We start from the raw sequence: 22,638 nt of genomic DNA, 5'->3' as shown, positions 1-22,638 counted from the left end.
TGAAGACAAAGGCATAATCAAATGAACTTTTGAAACATTGCACTTACTCATGGTTAAAGAGAAAAGGTAATCAAGCTAATTTGTCCAAACATGTTATGTTGGGAAAAAGACAAAATTTTCAAATTGTGTATTTGGCATTTTGCTGTTAGAAACAAACCAACATTTCAAATTAGGGTTCTCTCACATCCTTCATAACTCTAATTCAAAATTATGTCAATTTCTAAGTGGGGTAGTGTTAGTTGCTATTTGCAGAGGGTGGGGGTGCGAATGTTTATTGTCAATAAAAAAACATGCATCGTATATATAAATAAACAATAAAATTTTACAATAAATAATAATCATCGATGTTTTTCATTACTGTTATATCTAAAATTGTGGATAACTAAACGTATTTCAAATACCCAAATAGAAAAGTTGTAAAATTTAATAAGAATTTAACTATGACCTAATAATGAACAATTTATTTATTTATTTATTTTTGAAGTTGTTACTTTACATAAATTCTAGAATTGATAACCTTGTTATTGTTCTCACAATATATCTCAAATTTCACAAGAGTAAGCTATTCAAGTTTTTATATCTCAAATTTCATTCTCAAAACTTCTCAAAAACATCATCTACTTAAAAAATTAAAACTTCTCAAAGCTCCAGTAATTAAAAAGCTACCAATTTATTTCCAATACATAGCATAGCATGCAAGTATTTATGTTCCCTCAACTCACAATCATAATCAAAACTGCAAATTACTTGTTCCATCATAAATTGTGTCATCAATTTTTTCTTTTATAAAAATGTTCACTATAACATTAAACTTATTTAATACAGTACGCTTAAATTTTTCAAAATTTCAGATGCAAATGGAAAATGTTAATTCAAAATCAAATTAACATTTATAATCTAAATTAAAATTTAAAGTAAAACTTCTAACTTGGATTTATTGTGTTGCATGTGTTATTAATGGTATCTTAATAGAGGTTAGGTGGGCTAAACAAACTATGACATGTTGGTTGTTACAATATTAAGTAAAAAAAGTTGTATTATGCTATCAATTATAATTTTGGTTTAATACTAAGTAATCCATCCAATAATTGATACTCCCTCACAATAATATTTAACATTTTATTGTTTTAAAATTTAATTATATTAATTATATGAAAACATATAGTGAAGTGTCATTCAATATGTATAGGTTATTTGAGACTAGATCAAGTTTTTATAATGTTTTTCTTTTTTATGATGACAAACATTATTTAATTTTGGTGAGTTTATGAGAGAATAAATATATTAGAATAAAATGCTCAACAAAAATTGTTAGAGCAAATATAATATTATTAATTATGAGATGTTTAACAAGTAAATCAAAGCTTAAGAATATACAACAAGAATTAGAGCAAGTAACAAAAGGAGTTATTTGAGTATGTATGAATGCATGCAATGAAAATGTGTCCTACATGTTAAGATGATAACTAAAAAAAGCAAACACTTTTATCATTAATAAAATAGTATATCGCCTCAAATAACTTTTCATGTTCACGAATGAAAACTTAGTTTTACGTAGGCTTTACACTATCAACCAATAAAAAATGACATGTATTTTAAAATAATTATTATTAAAACACTTTATCATAATTGACTGATATATAAAATTGTTTACACTATTAATATATTCATTATTTGCTTTTGTTACAGTTATAGTGTTACTTTAAGAAAAATAGTCGCTACCTGCTGCATTCTACACAGTATGTTGAGAATGGTTGAGTGAACAAACTTAAACCACCAAAACAAAAGCACTACAAAAAGAATGGAAGCTTCTTCGTTACAGTTCAAATGATGACAACAAGGTTGCATATATGAGAATTACATCTAAATAAAAAATATTAAGAAAAGACATGTATGGTTAAAAGAAAAGGAGGTAGAGAAGCATTTGTGAGATGAATGAAAAGAACAAAAGAATATAAAGAAATATGTTAGGATTCCAAAATTTGAATGAGGTGTTTATTCATTCAGCTACAACAACTAAATTGTACCAATTGCCCTGTGAATGAAATGGCTAACAAATCAAACCTAGTGAAAAGAAAGTTAAGAGAAGCGATTGTTTTTCTTCCTATGTCTCAAGCGTTTTTTTTCATCACTGGTAAATGGATCAACCCAGGTTTTGTCCTCAGTAATAGCTTTATTCCACCGGCCTTTGAACACTTCAAGTTCCCACGTTGATTGCCTTCTTATCTGATCACTCATGTTACAGTGTAAACAAGGTCATTTGCAAGCAACTTTGTGATCAATTCAAGACTTGGTTTCAAAAGCAGTTAAGAAGTAACAAGGTCATTTGCAAGTTCTTATTCTCTAATGGATTTTTCTGTTATTGTCCTCCATTGAACATTAAAAATATACTATATTGATTCTTTACAAATGCTTTTTATATACTTTAAAGTATAAAAATCAATGTTTCACTGTATTTTGTAGACACAACCAAGAAAAATTCAGCAGAAAATCCAAATTCGTCAAGTATAAGATACTTTGTGACCAGTACAAAGACTTGGTTTCAAAAGCAGTGAAAAAGTAACAAGATCATTTGTAAAATGTTTTGTGATCAACAAGGGACTTTATTTCAAATGCGGTTCAAAAGCCTCACCTCAATTCGCTCATCAAAGGCCGAGGCACGGTGTCTCTGATTATGAAACAAAACCAACGAGAAAATGAAGTTAGGATTTAATTTGTTAGTAAATGAAATAGGATAACAGGGAATAACTGTGATTGTCATTATAATCTTACCGGAGTTGGCCTTCCACGACTCAAAACCTGAAAAATGAACGACAACTCGTAAAAAGGACACCTTTTGTAAAAAAAAAAGGAATGAGAAAATACATGTGGCTAACAGTGTTGTTCCTGTGAATTTTTCTTGTTAAAAAGGAAAGGGGTGTTCATTGAACAAAGTTTCACTATCAACTCAGTGTGCTCAAGCTATTGCCACAGGTTCTAGTGTGGCGTGAGATGAGACCAATAAATTGCAACCATTGATTACACACACACACACACAAACGCAGATTATAATGATAAATTTTGTGTATCAAAGCCCATTTTAGGTGGCAAAGATTGCACACAAAATTAATTCACCAATGTGGATAGAAAGGAACACAATACTTTAGCTGTTTGATCCCCACTGCCACCCAGACTTGGTATTCCCTTATGAACAACATATTCCTCATCAACAACTCCCACATTTTGTGTGCGATCTCCCTGAAAAATTACATTGATTTCAACAGTTAATGATACCTATCATGAAAAGAATGAAGTTAAAATAAAGAGACAAGTGGAAATTAGTTACTATAATGACAGCCAACCGTTGATATGCAAGTTGAATAGAAAACTAGTTCAGAAAATGTGTAATTCTTACCTGAGCACAATATCCTATTTTCATATCCAATCCCCATCCATGGACAAGGTCATTCTGAGAAAATGAAATCACAATGATGTTAGCAAACTATGGACTATTTTAATCTATTATAAGCAATCAAATAAAAAATTAAATACTAAAAATTTCAGAATGACAAAGTCAAACTCAATACGGATGTTAACCAAAAAATAAGTGAAGAAATCTAAGTTTATTGGAATAAGTTTTACTTTTAACTGTAAGAGAAGAGAGCAGAAAGTTAATCCTCAGAAAATTACCTGTATAAGATGCCAAGCACAATCCCAGGCAGATCGAGAGAAAACAGGAGCCATACCTTCCACAAACCTGTCAAGTTTCAATGAAATTTGTGTCATTCATAACATGATTATAGATGCAAAAATAAAACTATCATAAAACTCCAAAAAAAGAGGAAATGTTATTCTCATTTTGTTAAGTTCCTTTTTCAATGCATTGACTGGTCAAATTTAAACATCTATGATATCTTGATGGCACAAAGAAGGAGGATAACACCACAGGAACAAGAATCAGAATGAACATCTTAAGAAAAATTGGCATATTTAGGTTCAGATAAAGTAGCAGTTACCCAGTGCATGGAGGCCCTGTACTTGCCTCTGAACACCTAGTATTGCCTCTGAGTTCATAGACTCTTCTGCATGCATGAAAACTCAAGCTAAGTTTGAAATTGATTAGCAAGTACATGTATCAATAGCCTCAAACAAAAAGTCACCTATGAACTCTTTTTGTTTTAGCTCTAACTGTAATTTTATGATGTATATGTCCAGAATCTGGGTCAAGAGCTGGTTGAGATATCTCCAATCCTTCTTCCTTCACAATTTCAATGTATCTGGAAAAAAAGGAAAAGGAAAAAGATATTCATGTTAATTCATTCTTTCTTTGATGAGAGCATAAAAAGCTTGTCATGAGGTGATTGACTAGTCTTTGAAATAACAAGACAATAAAAGATTACTTAGAGATCTAATGTGACTTTATTAATCCAATAAGGAGGCTTTAGAGCTTATTTTGCGTGCAAGTTCAATTAAACAACAGAGGCAGAGAATCATTATAGAGTTTGAAAAGAATTGCAATATTGCCCTGCCTTTTATCTAAAATTGAGAAATATTAATCAATACTGCATTAATGTATAGGTGTATAAATTGTAAATACGGCATTCAACAAATATAATTGAATAAAATGGGATCACTTTCGTTGTAATTGTATCATGGGTCCCTCAGCTGCTAAATAAAATAAAAAGCTTCATATTAGAAGAAAAAAAGCAGACAAATGTAAAAGTATAGCACAAGAGTGGAACAAAACCACCAGTAATACCTTGATGGAGAAAAATGCTTCACCCCTAAGTCCTCGTCCCAGAGAAAAATGTAATCATAAATAGAAACTATATCTGGATGTAGAAATCTTTTAGCAAACCACCTGTGGAAACACTCAGGAATTAATATCTAGACAGGTAAAAAACAAACCATTGAAATATAGACATTCATCATATATTTAAAACAAAAGCAAATGGTAGGCAACAAAAGTAAGAGGACCGTTATCTGGCATGCACAGAAATGCCACAGACTGAAAAGGGATACATAGTAACAGAGCCAAGGTCAAGCACATCACCTAACTCATCTACAACTAGAAGATTAACATGGGTACAGTGAGGTATTAAGTTGTTCTGTAAAGTTTAATGATTCGAATGGTTATTCCCAGGAATAAAAACGGATGTAAATCATGACCTTGATTCTAATACATTGACAGAAACAAAAATATCTTCCCTACTTCTAATGATATTTAGTAGCCTTCTTCACTCATTATTTTCAATAAATCCTTGATAAAGGCATGACATGTTCCCGGAAATGTTTGAAGAAAAACCTTCCAATTAACACATTAAACAATATAAAGTTTCCAGACAGATAGAAAGAACATATATGGTTGGTCGAGTAACATACCACTTTGTTTGGTTTTGAGCAATTATGTGTATGGCCTTGCTACTCCAACTAAGATCCCACCATCCATCCATATTGGCATCGTAGTGGAATAAAATAATTGTAAAATTTTCTGGAAGAAACTGAAATCAATGAAATTAGATCAGGAGTACTGACTAAAACAATTTTGATAGCCAAATGAATCAACAAAATACCTTTTGCACCATTGCATCTACATTATGCTTTTGTTTCATACCAACTGGAATTGCAAGCAAGTGGCGATCGGAGTAAACACTAACCTGCAATCAAATAACCACCACCAAGGAATCAGTAAATCAGCTAGCTAAGGTGAAGTAGCTTTGATAACTGATGGCATGCTCATTGCAGTTTCCGAAATCCACCCGTCATCTGTCAAGTTTAAGTAGAACCACAATATAAATGATATAAAACTTCAAAGATGCTTACCTTTGACCTCAAACTACTTCGAGACCATAAAGGCCTAAGCTCCAAATCTGAAGTATCATGTATTATACCTCGTGGTAAGCCCTTCAGATTTCCTGAAGTAACAGGATAAGCCTGCAAAGTGGCATCAAAAGCACCAATATGAAAACGAATATGCATCCAAGTTACATTACCAAAAAAATGAAAGTATTGCAAACTAGGGAGGTGCATCCAAAATTTTGAAAGTAGCCATCATTCACCATCTAAATGCACCAAGGCTTAAATTTAGAAAAAGTCATGATTAGCGCCATAATATACCTCTTGTTCTCCCTGGAAACTCCACCTTTTGTCTATCTGATAATAATATAAATGAAACACAAGAAGGAAATTCAAATTAGAACAGGAAGTACCAGAATGCAATGTCATGTATGGGTGCATTATACGAAGGGTAAGGCTCGGGCAATGTAGCTGCCACCTGCTACGAAGGGTAAAGCTGGGGCCATGTAAATATACACCATACTAGGAGCTGGAAAAAACGTTCAAGGAAGGCTATAGAATTTTATGAAGATTACTTTTTCAATATCACTTAATGACAACAAAGAGTTGATTGTTTAATGTTTGAGAACCACTTCACAAGTTTCCTAACTAAAATGCACATTTACATTGTTATACTGCTCTGGATAAAACAGCGCGTCAACAGTAAATGATCCCCAACCTGATGCAGAATATAAATTTAATCATCATTTTTGACCTAAAGTCATGACATGCTATCTCATACCTCTTCTTCGTAATATTGATACTTTAAAGTCCTATACACAACAAACAACATTACTGTACAAACAACTACCATAAAAGGAAGTTGCTTCATCTTCAAAATTGATTTCCCCTGGTTCAAGAAAATTCAAAATTAGAAGACCAGAGTTACAAACACAAAACTCCTCAATAAAAATTGTTTACGAGATATTCTCCTTCGAAATATCATAAGCAATGACTTCAAAGAAAATAAGACAAACCATTAGGCAAGACACTCCTTTTTCCCGTCGGCCACCTCCATGATTTTATTGACCTCATAGAAGAAATGGATTTATTATTCAGTCTTCATCACAAACTGCTTGCTCTGATAGAAAGTATCAGAAATTATTAAATTTTATAAAACACAAAGGACCAAAAGGAAAAGTGCTGCTTTAGAATTGTCAGCTAAATCACAAGCCAGCTCAAACCCCAGGGTCAAAAACACAGAGAAATTTGCACATAACTGAATGGCATATAAGCAATTGTAAATTATATTTACTTATGTGAGAGAAATTGGGACTAACAAGGGGATTGGTGAGATGTTGATGCACATGCTGCAGTGTGACAAGAAAGAGCTAATGCATGTGAATTTCAGAAACATGCTTAGAGCATATGCAATGATCACAAGTTGCTTAATCCACACTCGTTACCAACACCAGCCAAACCTCCACTTAAAACGGCACTAAAATTCATATAAAAGTAATTAAAAACTGACACCACATACTCCAACACATAAGCACCCCCAAGGAACACGAAAACAGAGCTGCATGCATTAGATTTAACCGACACAACACAAGGATCATATGAAAAACAGAAAGAAAAGGGAGAGGAAAATACACAGCTGGCCAAAACATTGGCCAGTACCTGAAAACCAAAACTCTGCTCTTTACAGCAAAAGTCCAATTAATAAATTAAGACAAAAAACATTTTACAGAAAAGGAAAAACGGCCCCTCCTCAAAATTTTCATACATAAAAAACATTGAAAACAACTCCCTGAGATTTTTAATTAGATCCAACCCTTAGATACTTTCATTCATCATCGCCACATAGAGAATAGTAAAGTTATACTTCCACCCGAAAATTAAATAAAGAGCAAAAACCTTCATTTGATTGGCATCACAAATCGAAACAACATTTTCATGAGACAAGACAGATTCGAAACTTTCCAACAGTTGGAGATTCTCCCTAAAATCAAGCAATAGGACCCAGAAGAGGAAACGGGAAAAAGAGACATGAAAGGTAACGGGATGGACAAAAAAACAGGGGGAAACAAAAGGGTATGCATGAAAATGGAAAAGGAGAAAGCTTTGAAAATCACTGGACATACCCAGATGCAGAAGAATCTCAGTGAAGAGGAAAACAGAGGTGAGAGCCAGAAAGATGAAAGAATGAAGGGAGGGGACGATGAAACAAGAGTTACAAGTGAAGTGAGAGAAGGAGAGAGATAAAGGAATATATTATTATATGCATGCGTTGTTAAGGAGGAATATGGGAATTTGGGATATTATGGAAGCTTGCACCAAGCTTGGCTCATGGTTAATGACAAACTGTGATCTCCAATGTAACATTTATAAAGTGATTTATTACTTCTCTTTTTCTAAATTATGTTGTATTATTTAAAAAAAAAATTGCCTATATTTCAATGTAAGAATTCTATTAATATTTGAATAATTTTGTATTAATATTTATAATTAAAACAATGATATTTTTAAGTAAAAACTAATTACTTTATTATCATGATTAAGGTTTTAAATTGTATAAAATCTTAACAAATTTTACTGAAAAATATATATAAAATTTACAATTCTAAATATCACTCATGTATTAAAAGCAATTTAAGATAAATTCATTAATGTGATGACTGGATAATAATAACAGGCATTAATTAATATAAACATTAATTACTGTAAGCATTAATTAATATAAACATTAATTAATATAATTATGTTATCAACAAGATTATTCATTTGAATTAACTGAAATGAATTACTAGTAATTTTTAAATTTTATTTTATTTATATTCTAAGTTTTAAATTAGTTATTATAATTTATTTTTTCTTTATTAATACATAAGTTATTATTTCTTTTTTGGTCATCAATATATTACATATATTAAACTAATAACCATAATATATAACAATAAAATAATAAAATTAAACTTTTGACCGTTTTTTCAAACTTAACATTTTTTTAAAATATAAAACTGCCTATAATATACATAAAAAAATATTTGCAATAAAGTTACAGAATTTATTTATATTTAATTTTACAATTATAATAACAATTTTATCATAAAAGAGTTTCAATAGTGTAACGAGATACATAATTTTTTCATTTCTTTTATCTTTTATCTTAAGTTTTAATATATCAATCAAGAGAGAAAAAAATTTCGAGAGACTTAATAAAACCGTTATTGTTTGAATATAAGAGAGGATTAATGTTTGTATATATAATAATATATATAGAGATTTTTATTTATAATATTAATTATATTTTTTATAATATAATTATTTATTAATGTTTAAAAAATTAACGATTATTTTTACCTATTTTTTATAAAATTATTTATCTTTTTCTTTTCCTTTTTTTATTTATCACTAGTTGTTCTTTTTTATTTTTATTTTATTTTTAGTAAATATACATATTTAATTGTGTCTATGTTTACACTAATAACTCATTAATGTCAATTATTAAGTTAAAATAATTTTTCAAAATTTTTATTGAAATTATTATTTTTGTCTTTTATTTTTTTATTTAATTATGTTATAATTTTTGTTAAAATAATTCGATTAATATTTTTTTACTGATTTGTATAAATGACTTTAACATTTCTTCTTAGATGTCACGTGTAATTTACAATATTTTTTATTTTTAAATCACTTTTTAAAAGTTTTCTCCACAAGTTTATGTCATGCCACATCAATTTTAACATTTTTAAATTTAACCGTATATTTTATTTTGACGGTTTTTTTAAACTTACCTATTTTCTAAATTATAAAACTACATATAAAATAAATAAAAAAATAATTTACAAAAATAATTTATATTTAATTTTATAATTATTACAATAATAATAGTTTTATTAATTTTTATTATCATTCAAAAATAGACACGCATGCATATGTTTTCACTTGTGTAATATAGAAAATAAGATGAGTAGATACATACTTAATACTCTTTTATCTTATAATATATCAATAAAAGACAATAAACAATTAAACTCACAATTTACTATAAAATTGTTATTCTTTGTATATGAAACTATAAAATTGTTATTCTTTGTATATGAAAGAGCATTAATATTTAGCTATAACTCATTAATGTTAATTATTAGACTAATATACTTTCTTTTCATTTTTGTTGAAATTATTATTTTTATTTATTTATTTATTTTATTATTAAGTCTCAATTTTTATTAAAACATTCAATTAGGTATTTTGTCTTATATTTGTACAAAGGAAGTTAACTTTTCTTTACATACATCATGTGTTAGTTCATAGCATTTTGTTATAAATTAATTTTTTTCCACTTATCATATTCATGTAATGTCACATGACATTGTTATGCTATATTATATAATAGTTTTAACATTTACTATTAATATAAATATCAAGTATTATTATCTTAAATTCACTTTCTATATTTATTTATGTTATTCAATTGAGTTCAATTTTCTTTTTAAATAGAACAATGTGATCACTCTCTAAAATATAATTGAATTTAGTTTATTACCAATATAAATAAATAAATAATACAAAATTTGTTCTATTATTATAAATATTATTTGTTTATAAAATTGATTTAAATAGATAAATTTAGATAAAATATGTAAAATATATTAATAACTTAGTTTGAATTTCACGGTAAAATTAAAAAGTTTTGTTAGTCAATAATCAACTTGATTAACGGATCAATTCAGACAAGGTTAGATCAAATCAGACAAGATTGACAAAGAATATTTAAATCAAAAATTTTAAAGAAAGTACAACTTTAAAATAGTTTTTTTTTCTAAATTTGAATTAAAAATAATAATTTTAATATTTAGCAGAACAATTTGATGTATATATTTTATAAAATTATTTTAACAAAAATATATAAGTTGTAATTAAACAAAATTAATAATTAAATTATTGTTTGACAAGAACAACATCGGTTAATTTTAAATAAAGTTTGAAATATTAAGTCAAAAAATGAATACAAGATTGAATTTTTAATACAAAATACCGAGACGTGAGGCTAAATCTAATAAATGGTATTAACATCGACGTGTAATGTTAACTCTTCACGTGATATGACAATAATACTAAAAAAATATAAAATAAAAAATAAAAATATCACCGATTAACAAATGACATTTAAAAAACATCGTTAACACCATTTCTACTAATGCAACAAAAACAACCTAATTAAATAATTTTAATTTAAAAAAACAAGAAAATTAAAATGAACAATATTTCATTACATATGGGCATAATAACATTATCTAGTAGCGAATTATACGTTAATTTGTGATTCCTCCATGTTGTATGTCATGGTGTCCTTTTTAAAAAAATATATATATAACAAAAGTAATTGTATATATATAAATTTAAAATTAATCTATTTGATGAAATATGCCTATACATAATAGAATATATATTATTGTTAAGTAAATTAATACTTTTAAATTTAATGCATTAAGTAACATAGTTTTGCAAGTTGAAACAGTTTAACACATTTTTCTTCTTATTAAAGATATTGATCAACTCAGTTGGAAGAAGTTATTCAAAGAATTCCTTTAATATTTATTTTTCGCTGAATAATATATATAATTTTAAATATTATATTACTGTTTAATAACAAATTATATAGGTGACAATTTTCTTAATATTCATAATAATCACTAAAAATAATGTTATAATTAAATAATAATGTTAAAAAAATAAATGCATGGGTACTCAACTTTACCTCTATTGATAACAATTGAACAAATAGTTAAGTGTTTTTATAACTTAAATTCATTGACTGAGTCTATTTTATAAAAATTTGACTCTATTTTATTATTGATATTGATTACTGATTTTCCCAATCTTTATTTTCCTTTTATTTTCTTACTTATAATTTTATTAAGTTTAGAGACTTTTAAACATATAAAACTCTTAATATTAAGGGGTGATCAATAAATAAAAAACAAATTAAAGAGGGAATATCTATACCATTAATGAAAGCTCTATTTTATTAACTACAAAAATTGGAATACAATACTTTTAAAGTATAATATTAAAATTCAATTAAAGATAACTTTAATTTGATGCGATTTATCAGGATTCTAAGCGAAGAAAATCAAGTTTCAAGATTAAAAGAGTAATTAAATGAAGACATGATATCTGAAAAAAGAAAATCAGCATTGGAAAAGAAAAATATGCCATTACTCTTAGATTAATATAAACCATTATACAAATGAAAAAATAAAAACTGAGAATAAAGTTTTGGATATTTCACATGAATAATCGATTAATATATCATTATATTTTTATTTATAAATCAACAACTTACACTGAATCACGTCAAAAATAAAGATAAAGATTAATTTTTTATTGTTTAAATATTATTGAAGCAACCAACTTGTAACTTGAGTGGTATATGTAGATAACATTCTAGTATAGAAAAAGGTCTTCAATCCAGACAAAAATGTGAAAAGTAAACGCAAAAGTAGATTTCATATAATAACATCATTAAATTTAGTAGCAATTAAATGTGACACATCCATTCTCACAAACATTCACACCAATCATAAACAACTTAAAATTTTTATTCTAACAATCTAACACTTATAACAAATCAATGTGAGAATTATTATACCTTCAAAATGAAAATTCTCTACATTTATAAACTAGAGTTAAATCTGCACTTTCCTATTTCATTTTTCTGCATCAAATAATTCCTTCATGAGATTTTCTATGATATCAAATTACATAGTTCATGTTAACTTCTCTTACCAATAATTGTCTTAATCTTTAAGGTAAGGTAATTATTAAATGAAAAATAGCCGAAATACTCAAAGATCCAATAAAGATTTTGACAAAATCAATCCTAACACACAACATAATATAAATAATCTCATACTCATAAAAGTAAGGAGGTTAGGTATAAGGATGTCAAAAAAATTTGTACCCGCATATAAAATTCGCAACGGGTAGAAAATAGTATTGTAAATGAATATTCGCGGGTAATGGTTATGGATATTTTTAATACTCGCATGTTAACGGGGCTGGTACGAGTATCATAATATTCGTACATGTGGATACTCGTACCCTCTATACTCTAATTTAAATTTAAAAAAGAATGATTAAAATATTAATATATTGATTTTGAATGAATTATTTTTTTATCAATTAGTTTTAAAAAAAATCATTTCTTTGTAAACTGTCATTCAACATCATTTAAATGAGTTATTTAGACTTTGTTTAAAATTTATAAATGTTATGTATTGTATTTTATTTGAATTTACGATTAAATTATGTTATTATTTTTTTTTGTAAATACCCACGAGTACCCGTGAGTATCCATGAATATTAAAAAATTATGCAGTCCGATGGATATAGATACGAGTATGAGACGAATATTTATCCAACGGATAAGGTACGAGAAAGTATTACCCGTATCTTACCCATCCCCTTCACATCCCTACTTATACATCAAAACTCACATAAAACAAAAAAGATAAGAGAAAAAATTTAAGAATTTAAAACTTATACAAATTGAAATTTTCATTAGTTGATATAAGATGCTTTCTAGCTTACATGGTTCAAAGAAATAAAATTAACTCTTAAACATCCTAAAAAACTATAGAGAAAAATTAGATATCTTTAGTTTTAGAACACTATTATTTTGAAATAAATGAAAAATAAAATTATTTAATTTGTTATTATAACCTTAAAATACCATTATAATTCGCCATTTGATTTAAAACTCTTGTCTAAAACAAGTTTTTACATGGATAACCTAAGTGTACATAATGTGAGCATTCTCTTTCCAACTTCATTCCATTTTCATTAGCATTATGATGAAGTGAATTTTGTATAATATGATTAAAGAATACCAAATGTCACTAATCAAAATAATGTTCGCAGATTTAATAAGTTTGACATATCTTTTGTTTTAATAATATTTTTCTATTGGAGGAGATGCGCTTAAATTTTTATCAGTCAAACTTTAATTTATAAGGAACTTTTTTTAAGTTAAGTATAGACCAGGCAAACATATTTTATTTTAAAAAAATTATTTCTAGTTTTAATTTTTAAAAGAAATTAAGGGAGAAGTTAGGTTGAATATGACTTAAATTATTGGTCGTACATAGAGGGAAGAAATCCCATAGAGTTAGGTCATTGGATATTAGCTAATGTAATGATTACTTTATTATTTGAATTAGACCTAACATTTAAGACAATTTTAGTTCAAAATATTATATTTTTCTTAATAATTTCTTCAAATATTTTTATTGTCTTTTTTAGTAAAGAAATCATTAATTTATTTTCTTATAATATATTTTTTGGTTATTTTTCTAAGATGATTTAGTTCATATAAATATCATAAAAAAATTTACCACTTAGTTAAAAAGATGCAAACTACTATTACTTATACACATGATGTTTTTTTTTTTTGGTTAGTGAATGCTTTCTTTACACATATTTGAATCGCGTAGTCTATTTATTGTGTTTATTTTTTCTTTTGGTTACTAACTACTTTCTTTGCACATATTCAAATCCCGTTGTCTACTTTGTGTTATTTTATGGTCAATCATTGTGACTTTAATACCTCTTAATTGAATATTTCATGTGAGTATATGTTGGTATTTGACTTGTATCAATATGTTCATACAAAACAACGGATTTTGTCAATTTTTAAAATAATTAAATTAAATTTTTTAAAATACTACATCTATCTCAAGAAGATAAGGTATGTTTCAAAATTTGAAGTCTAATTTTTTTAAAGCAAAATATATTATGATTTTCATTTTTTTATTCTATTACGTAGTTTAATGTGAGTCAATGATTATTTCAAAAAAAAGTATAATAATACATTAATCAATGATCCATTTTAATTTATGTCAGAGAATAAAAAATGAGACTAAAAAACTAAGTTATAATATTATTTTCCTTTTTTAAATACATAGACTTATAGTGTTTGTGTTTATTTATATATATATATATATATATATATATATATATATATATATATATATATATATATATTAACTTCTAAACATCAACCAACTAAAACCTATGACAGAGAATTGACTCACTAGTATCATGAAAAACTAAAATGATTTAGTAAAAATGTAAAACCAAATATATTGATACATAAATATATACATATTAATTAACTCGTATCAATCAAGTAACTATCTAAGATTTGTATATCGTTATTAATTTTGGGATGTTACATAATACATTAAAATTATTTGATTTTAACAAAATAAATTCACATTTTTTAAATTTATTTTGTTCAACATACTCAAGTAAGTCTGACATTTAATTACAATATAAACGTCAATAATGTATCACATTTTTATTTTAAAAATAATAATAAAGCAATAATTTCCATTTACTTATGGAATTAGTATAAAATAATATTAAAAAGTATTTTTTAATTTAAAAATATTCTGGACACTCTTTTGTCATGGACCTTGGAGTTAAGAGAATAGAAAACTTTTATTAAAACATTCCTATATTTTTTTCTGTTTTATTTTCGTTATTATTACACATTTAAAAACAAACAATATTACATCTTCTTTTACAAGCATATTTATGGATACCAGCATTCTAACCTGTTTTGGTTATGGTTAATAATAAAATAACTTAGATTAGTGTGAGTGTTTCTTTAGGCATGTTCATTGCAGAAGCTATAACACGAGTTTCATTTTTTTCTCTTTTAAGTTTTATCAAGTCATATTATTTTTAAGATTTTATATCTACTTTTCATCCAATGTAAAAATTTGACAAGATGTAGTTCAATAACATGTTATTTACACTTTATTCCATAAATATCTATAATTATGAAATATTTAGCTGAAATAAAAATTGTTTTTTAATGTAAAAAATGATTTTTTATTTTTATGATGTAGGGTCTTATTTAAGGTCCAAGATTTTAAATTTATTGTGATATAAGCATATACTTAGACGATCCACATCTTAAATGCATGATCTCTAGCATAACTTTTACTATAGAGATATCCTTAGAGCCATATTAACAAAATTATAATTATTATATTAAAATATATAATTGACAATCAACTAGAAAAATTATAAAAAATTAAACACATAAAGTAAAAAGGAGGGAGTAATTATTTTAATTATAATTCAGAAGTTATATGAAAATTTTCATTTATTGCCATAATTAAATTAATTTATGGAAATAGTTTGAGTAACATTTAAGAAGCAGGAAGTGAAGAACAATTTTTGTTTGAGGCTCACTTGGCTTTTGTCCAGAGTTGATATTTATTATTATGGATTTTAAATTGGTTTGTCCAACCTATAAATGCTTATTGAATTTCAGCACAGACATGGCTGCATTTATTCCAAGATAGCAAACATTGAATTGTGCTACTTTTGACCTTTCCAATGCCGTATTTTTTAATGTTTTTTTTATTTTTATTTAATTGTCCTTTTTTAAATGTAAGACATAATATTAATAATTTTTTCTTTATACTTTTATCTTTCACTTAATTTTAATTATATATATATATATATATATATATATATATATATATATATATATATATATATATATATATATATATATATAAAAGTGAAGTTAATTATAATATATTCAACAAGACATTGTGTAGGTGTGTGAAATATATGTTGATGATGTTATATGTATTTAGAAGGAAATTAAATAAGGGTAAACTAAATATTTAATGTAATATATGACTATAAGTAGTATATGAGAATTTTCATATCAAACCTACCAGAGACTACACTTAATTTGGGGACTAAACACTTGCCACAATATCTTAATTGCTTGATAATCTAGCCACTCTGATATAAATTTCTTCTAACTACAATTTCCTATACCATGTTGATTTCTTACATGCCTCATTAAGCATCGATATTTAATAAGAAACTGATAACATAATAAGATTAAATATTTAAAATTATTAAAAGTTAAAATCTTTTAATAAACAAAATTATAAGATAAAAACTTAAGATCAACTTAAAAAATGTAAAGTAATATAATAAATCATTAAAGAAAACATAAAAAAAAAAAAAAATTCAACCAGTTGTCAAATGTCCGTAATTGCAACATCTAATAAAGAAGAAAACATCTTCAATTAAACTTTAAATTCAAAAAATGGCACAGATAAATTCAAAAAGCATGGATAAGGTAGAAGCTACAGAACAGCACTAAGACATTTTGTTTTCTAATAAACTATTAGCTTCGTGTACATCATATAGAAGACGATGAATGAAAATGTCTATAATGTACATACATGATCATTTACAAACCTCAAATGCACAACTTATGATGACTATTACTGCACATGCCCCACAAGTTAATCTGCATGAAGATGATGCTTCCTCCTTTGATATGATGACTATTACTGCACATGCCCCACAAGTTAATCTGCATGAAGATGATGCTTCCTCCTTTGACAGCGATTAACATACCATCTGGCATGCTTCTGTAGAACCATGCCAATTAGAACCTTGAGGCTTGTTAGCATAATGTAAGTTATTGCCGAAAATAACAGAATCCAACATAGCCTCCATGAAAGGGAATTGTAAGGAAGGTTTGCAGCATAAACTGGAGCCAGAACTCGAATGACCTATAAACCAAAAACATTGGTAACAGAAATCCATCACCAGCCATAAACCAAGGAGAAAAAGGGCACTAAATTCGTGCTTACCACACAAGCTGGAGCAAGAGGGACAAAAGTCAACTTTTTTTTGGCATCCTCAGTTTGCATATGTAGAGTCTACAAAACAAAAACAGCAGTCAATCGTATACAACCGCTTTCTGCAACAAAACATTCTTGCTTCCGAGTACAATTCGAATTTATGCAGTAACTAGAAATCATATTGCAGAACTAACATGCACGTGAAATCAAATTAATACCTGTTTACATAGGACTTCAAGAAACTCAGAATATGCGATGGGTGAAATGTTGTTGAATTTGGAAATGAATGAATGCTTGATCACATCGATAGCCATCTCAAATACATAAACCAAGAGGATATTCTGCACCATCAAAAATAACTGTGATACGAGCAAGACCGAACCAAGCACAATGAAATTTATTTCCCCTTGATAAACTCCTGCAATATTAGGTGCTATAAATTTAAATAAACTTACACTGATAAAGCTTATAAACCAGGGTCCTTCTGCTTCCAGAATATTTTGAGCCAAAACAAATAAGATAAATGCTGATATATGGAATCTCTCTATGGAATCTGCTAGTCAGCAATAAGATCAATGAGCAAAGAAAATAATGAAAGAATATAAGACCACATAAAAGATGAATAAACAATGCAATCAAAGAGAAAACAACTACAAGAAGAAAGATAACTCACCAGAGTACACCATACTGTGAACATTATCCTTACTGTATCCCTTAAACACATAGCTTTTTATCTCAGCAAAATTATTGGACACCAGCAATGCTGGCAGGGCATTGTAGTGAGAAACAATACAGGCTGATAAAGTGATTGCCTGAACTAATAAGATAACAGAATGAACAAGTACAGCTAGTCAAGGAAAATAACCAGCACTTTTGTTTTATCCATTGTCTTCATATGATGAAATAATTAGACATAAAAAAATTATCAACTCAAAGAAAAAGGATATTTGAAGTAACAACGGCTAAAACTTGGTCAGAAATAAATCTCCGTATCCAGAATCTCATACTTTGTGTTTCTGGGGGGCATCTTGCAAGCTCTTCCGCTGAATGAAATAGCATTTGCAGCACATCCCCAATAAAATTTTGACATAATTTATCAAATATCTGCACAAGAAGGTTGAAGGACCAGTCACTATAAGCTTCAGTTCAGAAGTCAAGATAATTATGACCCATATGCAATTAACAGAATGTAGAAGACAGAAAAAGCTTATATTTTTTAGAAGTGTGATTAGTGAAATGAGTTGTTCAAAAACCAAAAGGCCGTTTTATACATATGTATTACACCATTTATACATTCATGATTCACATACAAAAAGATATCCTTCGTATCATGGCATATCCACTTGATCACACTAGTTATGACCACTATCGATGGAAAAAATGCCAAACAATGATCTAATTACATTCAGAAGTCCAGAAATTTGGCATGTGTGGAGACCTAATTAATCAGTACAACTTACGTTCAAAGATTAATTCATACTCACCTCTAACACATTGTAGATCACATACAACTTGATTGTTGCTTGACCACGGATCATATGATATATTAAGCTGATATCTAAATAGAACAAATTTTAATGCAGGGAACTTTAAATAAATTTACTATAAAAACAAAGTAATAAACCGAACGTGATGAATGCAAAAAGGAAACATAAAATATAAAACTATGAAAGCATACTATCATTATACCTATTTGCTGCAAAACAGTGACTCCACAAGCCAAAATAAGAAAACAGCTAAAATCTGAAAACTCAATTGTTGATGGCCTATTGAACTTCCTGCATGATAAGGTCAGAGTGTAAAACTGAAAAATCCTGAACTGCAACCACAAATCTTAAAACAGAACAAGAGCACTGTATAAAAGCATATAAATCAAAGCACAAAAATTAGCATATTGTACCATAAAATGGGAGATTGGTTCCAACTCTTCAGTAAACACAGGACCACGGCAATCCACTTATAATTTTAAAAAAATCAGGCATATATTATTACTGTGTCATTAAATGAACTATTTAATCTGGGTGGCTCAGGTAAATAGAAACACCCTGTTCTCTTTCCCCTAAAGAAATTTTTTATTTATGAAACTGAATAATACTAAAAACATTGCTCTAGAGGATTAGTCCATCATCTAAATCACAACAACAAATGCAAGATTAATCCGTCATCGAAATCCTCACAAATGTAAGAATACTTAGCAAACACTAAAGTACTAATACGAGAAGAAAATTGAAGAACAACGGTGAACCTTGTTTTCAGAAGCCTCCAAACGGTCATCAGCATTCTTGTGGGCATGACAGTTAACAATGACAGAAATGAATTGAAGCAGACAAAGAAACCAACATCTATAAGCTGCAATAATGCATTCCATGTTTGAGAAATCATAACTTAAAGGGTAGAATATCTTAATAAAAATACCCAGACATAAATTAAGTATAGTAGGTGAACAGTTTCAGATTACATCCTTTCTACATTTTATTCTGATTTTTTAATTATGAGGAAAAATACAGCATGTAAACTGTGGACTGAAGTCCACCTCTAGACGACATTGTGAACGGCATACAAAGTTCCCTTTTATTAATCTTCTTTTTCAACGAATCAAACAAAAGTAAACCAAATACCAATTCGCATCTCCATGGCAAACGGAAGATAGTGTCATAAACTCTTTCTCGTCCCTTTTCATCCCCAATAATTGTTGTGCTCCATACAGAATTTCCGTTGTACACTTTCTCAAAAAAGTATGACATGGGTGACTTGTTCGCTGAAAACACGTTGTAAAGGATAAATGCCTTAACAAAACAAGACAAACGATAAGGAACGCAACAAACTTCTAGAAATAATCAAATTACAGATTGATCACTGATTAATGAACAGATGAAACATAGGAAGAGAACAGGGATACAGGCCAGAACTTTATATTTTCACTCTCACGCACAACATTATATGAATTCACATATATTATTAGTTAAAATAGTAAATATTCTATGCACTATCATACTATTGTCCAATCACAAATTAGTATAGGATAAGTTTGTTGACTTTTACCATAATTAACGTAAAAGTCCTTAAGAATCACATGGTGATTTCTCTTCTAGGATGTGTGAATTTAGGAATGTACTGTTTACGCGGTGAAGCAAAAACTGTAAAAACAATGTATTGGAAAACTTAAAAACACTAAAATCAAACACAAAACTGTAACACCAAACTTTAAAAAGAAAGTTTGATAATCCAACGTATAACCGATTATCTAATTATTTTAATAATTATATTATTGATATTTAGTAAAATATTTTATTACATTTTAGAAAAAAAAATATTTCAATAATAAATAAAATATAAATAATTAATTTAAATTTGATATCTTATAAATAATTTATTTTAATCTGTTTGTATTCTAAAATATAACTTTTTGGCTAAAGTTTTGTAATAGTTTTTTTATTTCAATTTAAAATTTATTTTAATTTTGATTTATAATATTTTTACATTTTAATTTACATTAAACTATTTAAAAAAAATTTTGAATTTTTTTTTTTAAATATATTAATATAAAACCAAATTTATTCTATAATATTAATATAATCTATTGTAACTTTTCACTCACTTTTTCTTAATTCAAATTATTTACTTTTTAATCTCTTTTTCTTAATTTCTTCCTCTTTCCACCCACACCAAACCAAATACTTGTAAAAAATTTTATACATTAACTACTCATTTTTTCTCTAGAAAGAAATTTTAGTTAATGTTTAAATATTTTTACATAGAAATTCAACTCTCATGATTAATGATCATTCTAGTATTTAAAAGTGTTAAACTTTGTCATGTAGCTCCTTAAAACTAAGGAAATTTCAAATATATTCTTATAATCATCAATACTTTTATGCTAGTTTTTAAACTTAATCCCTTATTGTTAATTTTAATATTTAAAAATTGGGTTGAATATCATTAAATCAGAGATTTGTGGACTAAAGTAATTCACAAATTGTAATTCACTTTTTTGAATTTTCATAATTTCAACCACTTTACACTAAATACCCAAGAGCATATAAATTAAATGTCATGAAAGAACTAACAGAAGCCAGTTTGAAAATCTACGATAATATTTTAAGCACTATAGGCTTTTCCACATCACATCATGATTTTGGAAAGCAAGAATAAATTAACTTAAAAGATAGAAAACAAATAAAAATATTAGTTATCAAATAAATATAATCAGAAGTATAAGAGATAGACCATATATGGTCATTTTTTATCCCCTTTCAATTTACCCATTGCAAGAAACTAATTTTATACCATGGCATATATTTTACAACTAAATTGACTATTTTTTTTTCCAAAAAAGTATTAGCCAGATTGTACTCACAGATCCAATCATCTTCCAAAACACGTTTTAACTCCAGCGACTCCGCCGTCTCCGATGTTGCCGCTGCAATCGAACAAACTTCCGTAACATCACCTGCATCGACGGCTGTAACCACCGAATTTCCCAAACTCTCGCCACCTTTCACGCTTCTCTGCCTTAGCTCCACCAAAGGATAAGTGGCTTTACTCTGTTCCGCTTTAGGTTCCTGCTCGCACTCAACAGCAGCGTCATGAATGCGATTCTTGAGCTGGTCGGAACCATTGGCGAAGCTGGTTTCAGAGGAAATGGAAGTGGAAGTGGCGGCGACTCTGCGCTTGCGCTTCTTCCTCCGGTGAGGAATCGAATTGGACAGTGAAGGTTGGGGTTGCGGTGGTTCCGCTGCGAGTGGCGCGGTGCTGCCGTGTCTCATATTGACTTGTAAGATTTTGGTCAAAAATGATTCCAAATACTAATATGGGTATCACATAACAAGGACTTTTATATGACTATAACAAATGGTGGTTGCTTATATACACACACTCTTCGATTTTTATATTCTGAAATACACTTTATGTAATGTTTTTTTTTTCAAAAAAAATCTTAATATTTTGAATAGAATTTTACAAAATATGAAAAACAAAACAAAGTTTTATAAATACTTTTTATTGTGTTATGAAAATAAAAATGTGGTACAAAAAGTATAATTTGAATGTAAAAAAAAATGATAACTGTTATTTTATATTTGGTGTTAAGTTTTGTGAATAAAATTAATTTTTTCACAATTTTTATTTATTTTGTTTAATTCTCAAGTTTATCTTCTTCTTTTTTGCATTGTTTTGAAATTTAGTT

At 27.6% G+C, this 22,638-nt stretch overlaps 2 protein-coding genes across 5 annotated transcripts; both read right to left on the bottom strand.

The window, feature by feature from the left end:
* Positions 1-1,923: 1,923 nt before the first annotated feature.
* Positions 1,924-8,093, bottom strand: LOC114179947. Of its 4 annotated transcripts, none has more exons than XM_028066461.1 (16): positions 7,899-8,093; positions 6,792-6,895; positions 6,557-6,664; positions 6,097-6,132; positions 5,803-5,913; positions 5,553-5,636; positions 5,362-5,480; positions 4,739-4,840; positions 4,140-4,256; positions 3,996-4,061; positions 3,670-3,736; positions 3,395-3,448; positions 3,142-3,237; positions 2,773-2,799; positions 2,633-2,668; positions 1,924-2,226 (listed from the first exon to the last, which is right to left on the bottom strand). In XM_028066461.1, the coding sequence occupies exons 2-16, from the start codon at positions 6,792-6,794 to the stop codon at positions 2,080-2,082; spliced, it is 1,173 nt and encodes a 390-aa protein (XP_027922262.1). In that variant the 5' UTR covers positions 6,795-6,895; positions 7,899-8,093; the 3' UTR covers positions 1,924-2,079. The 4 variants fall into 4 exon arrangements, with proteins under 4 accessions (XP_027922262.1, XP_027922264.1, XP_027922263.1 ...); XM_028066463.1 differs by having other exon boundaries at positions 6,626-6,664; XM_028066462.1 differs by lacking the exon at positions 7,899-8,093 and adding an exon at positions 7,095-7,868.
* An 8,805-nt stretch (positions 8,094-16,898) lies between these two features.
* Positions 16,899-22,290, bottom strand: LOC114176402 (protein POLLEN DEFECTIVE IN GUIDANCE 1-like). Its single transcript, XM_028061445.1, has 11 exons — positions 21,811-22,290; positions 20,072-20,211; positions 19,699-19,802; positions 19,143-19,231; positions 18,938-19,011; positions 18,401-18,557; positions 18,127-18,294; positions 17,909-18,006; positions 17,672-17,794; positions 17,463-17,531; positions 16,899-17,381 (listed from the first exon to the last, which is right to left on the bottom strand). The coding sequence occupies exons 1-11, from the start codon at positions 22,217-22,219 to the stop codon at positions 17,175-17,177; spliced, it is 1,638 nt and encodes a 545-aa protein (XP_027917246.1). The 5' UTR covers positions 22,220-22,290; the 3' UTR covers positions 16,899-17,174.
* Positions 22,291-22,638: the final 348 nt, after the last annotated feature.

Source organism: Vigna unguiculata, chromosome 3, assembly GCF_004118075.2.
Source record: "Vigna unguiculata cultivar IT97K-499-35 chromosome 3, ASM411807v1, whole genome shotgun sequence".
NCBI classification, from domain to species: domain Eukaryota; kingdom Viridiplantae; phylum Streptophyta; class Magnoliopsida; order Fabales; family Fabaceae; genus Vigna; species Vigna unguiculata.
Note: the sequence above shows the minus strand (reverse complement) of the source record. Positions and strands in the feature narration are given on the sequence as shown.

What these genes read in the sequence shown, in the direction of transcription:
- LOC114179947 (XM_028066461.1), bottom strand. An exon ending in TAGATGCAATGGTGCAAAAG is followed by an intron (nt 5,481 to 5,552) that starts GTATTTTGTTGA and finishes CATTGATTTCAG; the next exon opens with TTTCTTCCAGAAAATTTTAC. An exon ending in ACAGGGCCTCCATGCACTGG is followed by an intron (nt 3,737 to 3,995) that starts GTAACTGCTACT and finishes GAAACTTGACAG; the next exon opens with GTTTGTGGAAGGTATGGCTC.
- LOC114176402 (XM_028061445.1), bottom strand. Translation starts at nt 22,219, where the DNA reads ATGAGACACGGCAGCACCGCGCCACTCGCAGCGGAACCACCGCAACCC. An exon ending in CACTGTTTTGCAGCAAATAG is followed by an intron (nt 19,012 to 19,142) that starts GTATAATGATAG and finishes TGTTCTATTTAG; the next exon opens with ATATCAGCTTAATATATCAT. An exon ending in TTGAAGTCCTATGTAAACAG is followed by an intron (nt 17,532 to 17,671) that starts GTATTAATTTGA and finishes TTTGTTTTGTAG; the next exon opens with ACTCTACATATGCAAACTGA.